Below are 3550 nucleotides of genomic sequence, written 5' to 3' on the forward strand. Positions count from 1 at the left end.
GCCCAACCATCTTCAGCTGCTTCATCAATGACCTTCCCTTCTTCATAAGGTCAGAAGTGGGATGTTCGTTGATAATTGCACAGTGTTCAGTTCCATTCGCAATTCTTCAGATAATTAAGCAGTCCGTACCCGCATGCTGCAAGAACTGGACAACATTCAGGCTTGGGCTGATAAGTGGCAAGTAACAGTCACACCACACAAGGGCCAGGCAATGGCCATCTCCAACAAGAGAGAGTCTAACCACCTCCCCTTGACATTCAATGGCATTACCATCCCGCCAAATCCCCCACCATCAACATCCTGGGGTTACCGTTGACCAGAAACTTAACTGGACCAGCCACATAAATACTATGGTTATGAGAGCAGTTCAGAGGCTGGGGGCTAAAACTTCCAGTGTGCCAAAAACCTGCCGGTGCCACTGCAGGCCGCAGTTAATAGCCATCTGAATTAATCATGCAAGCAGCACTGCTATTTTGAAGCTGTCTGCTGTTTAACATTAGCGAGCGCTAAACCGACTGTGTAAGGCTGGTTTTTGGGTGCTACTCACAGCAGGAGGCCCAATGTAACATGGCTGTAGCGTCCCTGGAGCAAGAGCAGCTTTCTCTTAAAGCAAAGCTGTCATTTTAGAAAGCAGTGTTGGACCCTTAAAGGGGAACTGCCTTCTAAAATGAAAAAGAATAACGTGAAAGTAGGCAGTTTTTATCCCTTAGCGCTCAACTGCCTTCTGAAAAACAACTTAAAAATAATTCCCAAATGGGAGTCTTCAGCTCTTAAAGCTTAATTGCCTTCCGTACCATAAAAAAAGGTGAAAGTGCTTCAGCACTAACACAAATGGCTCAACAAGCCAGGGAAGGCTCACGCAGGGCCTCGCATGTGACTCGGCCAACGTTGTCTACCTCATACGTTGCAGGAAAGGATGCCCCGGAGCATGGTACATCGGCGAGACCATGCAGACACTGCGACAACGGATGAACGGACACCGCACAACAACCGCCAAGCAGGAGTGTTCCCTTCCAGTCAGGGAACCCTTCAGCAGTCAAGGACATTCAGCCTCCGATCTTCGGGTAAGCATTCTCCAAGGCGGCCTTCGAGACACACGGCAATGCAAAATCGTCGAGCAGAAACTGATATCCAAGTTCCGCACTCACGAGGATGGCCTCAACCAGGATCTTGGGTTCATGTCACGCTACATGTAACCCCACCTGACGTAGAGTCATCCAGACTCGAGTCATCGTTGGCTTGTTCTCTTTGCACAGATACGGCCAGACCTGCTGTGATTTCCAGCAAAGTTTTTTGGGTTTTTTTCTGTTTTTCATACAGGCCCCAGCATCTGCAACATTCGACCCCTTGTGACCCCACCTCATTGTTCTTTGATGTAATGTTTTCCTGACTGACCTGTTTGGACACCATTCACACCTTTGATTGCTGTGATTATCTCTCTGCCAAGGTGTGATAAAGGGCAGTTAGAAAGATTAACTGTAATCATCTGGCAGTTTTCTCTGACTATATATGCTGTGCCTATATGCTTCTCTTCACTTCACTTGACGAAGGAGCAGCACTCCGAAAGCTTGTGATTTCAAATAAAGCTGTTGGACTATAACCTGGTGTTGTGTGATTTCCTACATTTGTCCACCCCAGTCCAACACCAGCATCTCCACATCATAGTTTTGCAGGTTGGTGATGTTTTCCCTGACAGCGAGGTGAACAGTGGAGGGTTCAGGAATGGGGACAATCCATTCCTGGGCCACTTGAACTTCTGCCTCAGGTTTAAAACAGAAACTGCTGTCACTTACCGGACACCAGATGTGCTGTCCATGCTGGTAGTGGGCTGCACTTGTGGTGACACAATATGTCCCACCTCCTATGAATGCTACCTGTGGGGGAACATGGTCCTGTGCCATTACCTCCATGGTACAGTTCACAGGTTGTGCGCCAGCAGCTTTAAACCCGCACTGTGGTCTAGAATAGGCATTCAAGTGCTGGGGACACAGTATTATGTGTGCACCCCGGCTCCGGCACCCCGAGAGGTCAGTACCTGTCATAGCGTGCTCGCACTTTATGACATAAGGTGGGACCGCTGCGAAACGGACGTGTGCACCCCCTTGAATGATTACAATGTTCTCCACCCTGTATACCGGTGCGGGTCGGGCTGTCCCACCCATGACCGGCATCCTCACCACTATCCCCATGATAGTGTGATTGGAATGCCTGCAATCTACTGGGACAGGGTAGGCTTCAGAGGCTAGGCGGAGTTGGCACGGACTCAGCAAATTACTAAACGGGTGGACGGCTGCGAGGTGCTTGTTGCTAATCCAGGAGGGGACGAAACCCTGTTTTAAATCCTCCAGGTTGCTGCAACCCTCACCCAGCAACCATGCCCTGTATAGCACACACACCTCGTTCTGTGCAGCCTGATCTGAAGCATTCCTGTCCTCCCGTATGAGTGCATTTACTGTTTTTGCGTGTCTCTCCAGCTCAGCAATTATCTCTTTTAAATGGACCGTCATAGCTTGGTCCTCATGTAGCTCTGAGCCTACCACTGTGTTCTCCTCTGTTAAGATCTTTCGTAATTGGGTTTTTAAGCCATTTATCTGTGTTTGTAGCTCTATATCGTCCAGGCTATTTATTACAGAGGATCCTGTATTATAAGTGGTGAAAATATCGTTCCAGGTTCCCCTACTTTGTCTCCCCGTGCCCATAGTATGCTCAGCACGTAGAGTGTACAGCTCTGCTTTGTCTACGTTGGCAAAGTCAAATTCATAAAACTTTCTAAACATTTCCTTTAGTAGGGCCTGGTATAACTGTTCTGTCTCCTTAGGGCACCATTCAGGTAAGTGTACCTCAGTAAGGTCTAGGATCACTGAAGCTACTGCATAGTGTATCCCCTGGTATAGTACCTTTTCGGTCGGCACTAATACTAACCCATTCCCTGGTCCCTTGGTGGTGGTAGGACACCTCTCCACTATGGTTCGTGATGGCGTGGTCATGGGCAGGGGCTTTCGGGTGCGTGCTACAAGTTCGGTGGCATTGACTGAGATCGGGGAGTATGGGACCGCGCACGCATGCAGGCTAGAATCCCACCCCATCCCCTTCTCGGCATCTTGCCATTGTCTGGAGAAGATGATGGATATGCCTGTGGGGCAGATGCTCTCTGACCCCCACATGCAGACATAGATTCCCTGTTCTGACTCCCACCACTTATCCCAACACATACTCACTCCCCCTTGGGTCCCTGTGATCGTCCGGTGGGTGTCGTTCCCTAGTCGTTCCCAGTCGGCTGTACAGTCCCCTATGTCCCTGCTCAGCTTCCTGAGCCATCACCACCTATCCAGGGGAATCTGTCCTTTACATGTGAGGCACACATGTTTCCCCTCGATGACACTGACCCTTGTGGCAAGGGCCTGTACCCTGGGGCATGGGATGGAGGCCTCCCCATAGGTGAACCCGGTCTGGCTGGAGTACTGAGTCAAGTTAGACCCCCAGCCACCCTGGCCACCTTCCCTCATGGAAGTAAATAGCGAGCTCCTCCACACCCCGTTTGCCACCCCCA

At 50.1% G+C, this 3550-nt stretch overlaps 1 protein-coding gene across 1 annotated transcript; it reads right to left on the reverse strand.

The window, feature by feature from the left end:
* Window positions 1-367: 367 nt before the first annotated feature.
* LOC147105963 (uncharacterized) lies at window positions 368-2777 on the reverse strand. Its single transcript, XM_086009776.1, has 2 exons — window positions 1794-2777; window positions 368-442 (listed from the first exon to the last, which is right to left on the reverse strand). Exons 1-2 carry the CDS (start codon window positions 2775-2777, stop codon window positions 368-370), a joined length of 1059 nt encoding a protein of 352 aa, XP_085865902.1.
* Window positions 2778-3550: the final 773 nt, after the last annotated feature.

The sequence above is a fragment of the Somniosus microcephalus genome, chromosome 16, assembly GCF_052327205.1.
Source record: "Somniosus microcephalus isolate GS21.2 chromosome 16, FLI_Smic_1.0, whole genome shotgun sequence".
NCBI classification, from domain to species: domain Eukaryota; kingdom Metazoa; phylum Chordata; class Chondrichthyes; order Squaliformes; family Somniosidae; genus Somniosus; species Somniosus microcephalus.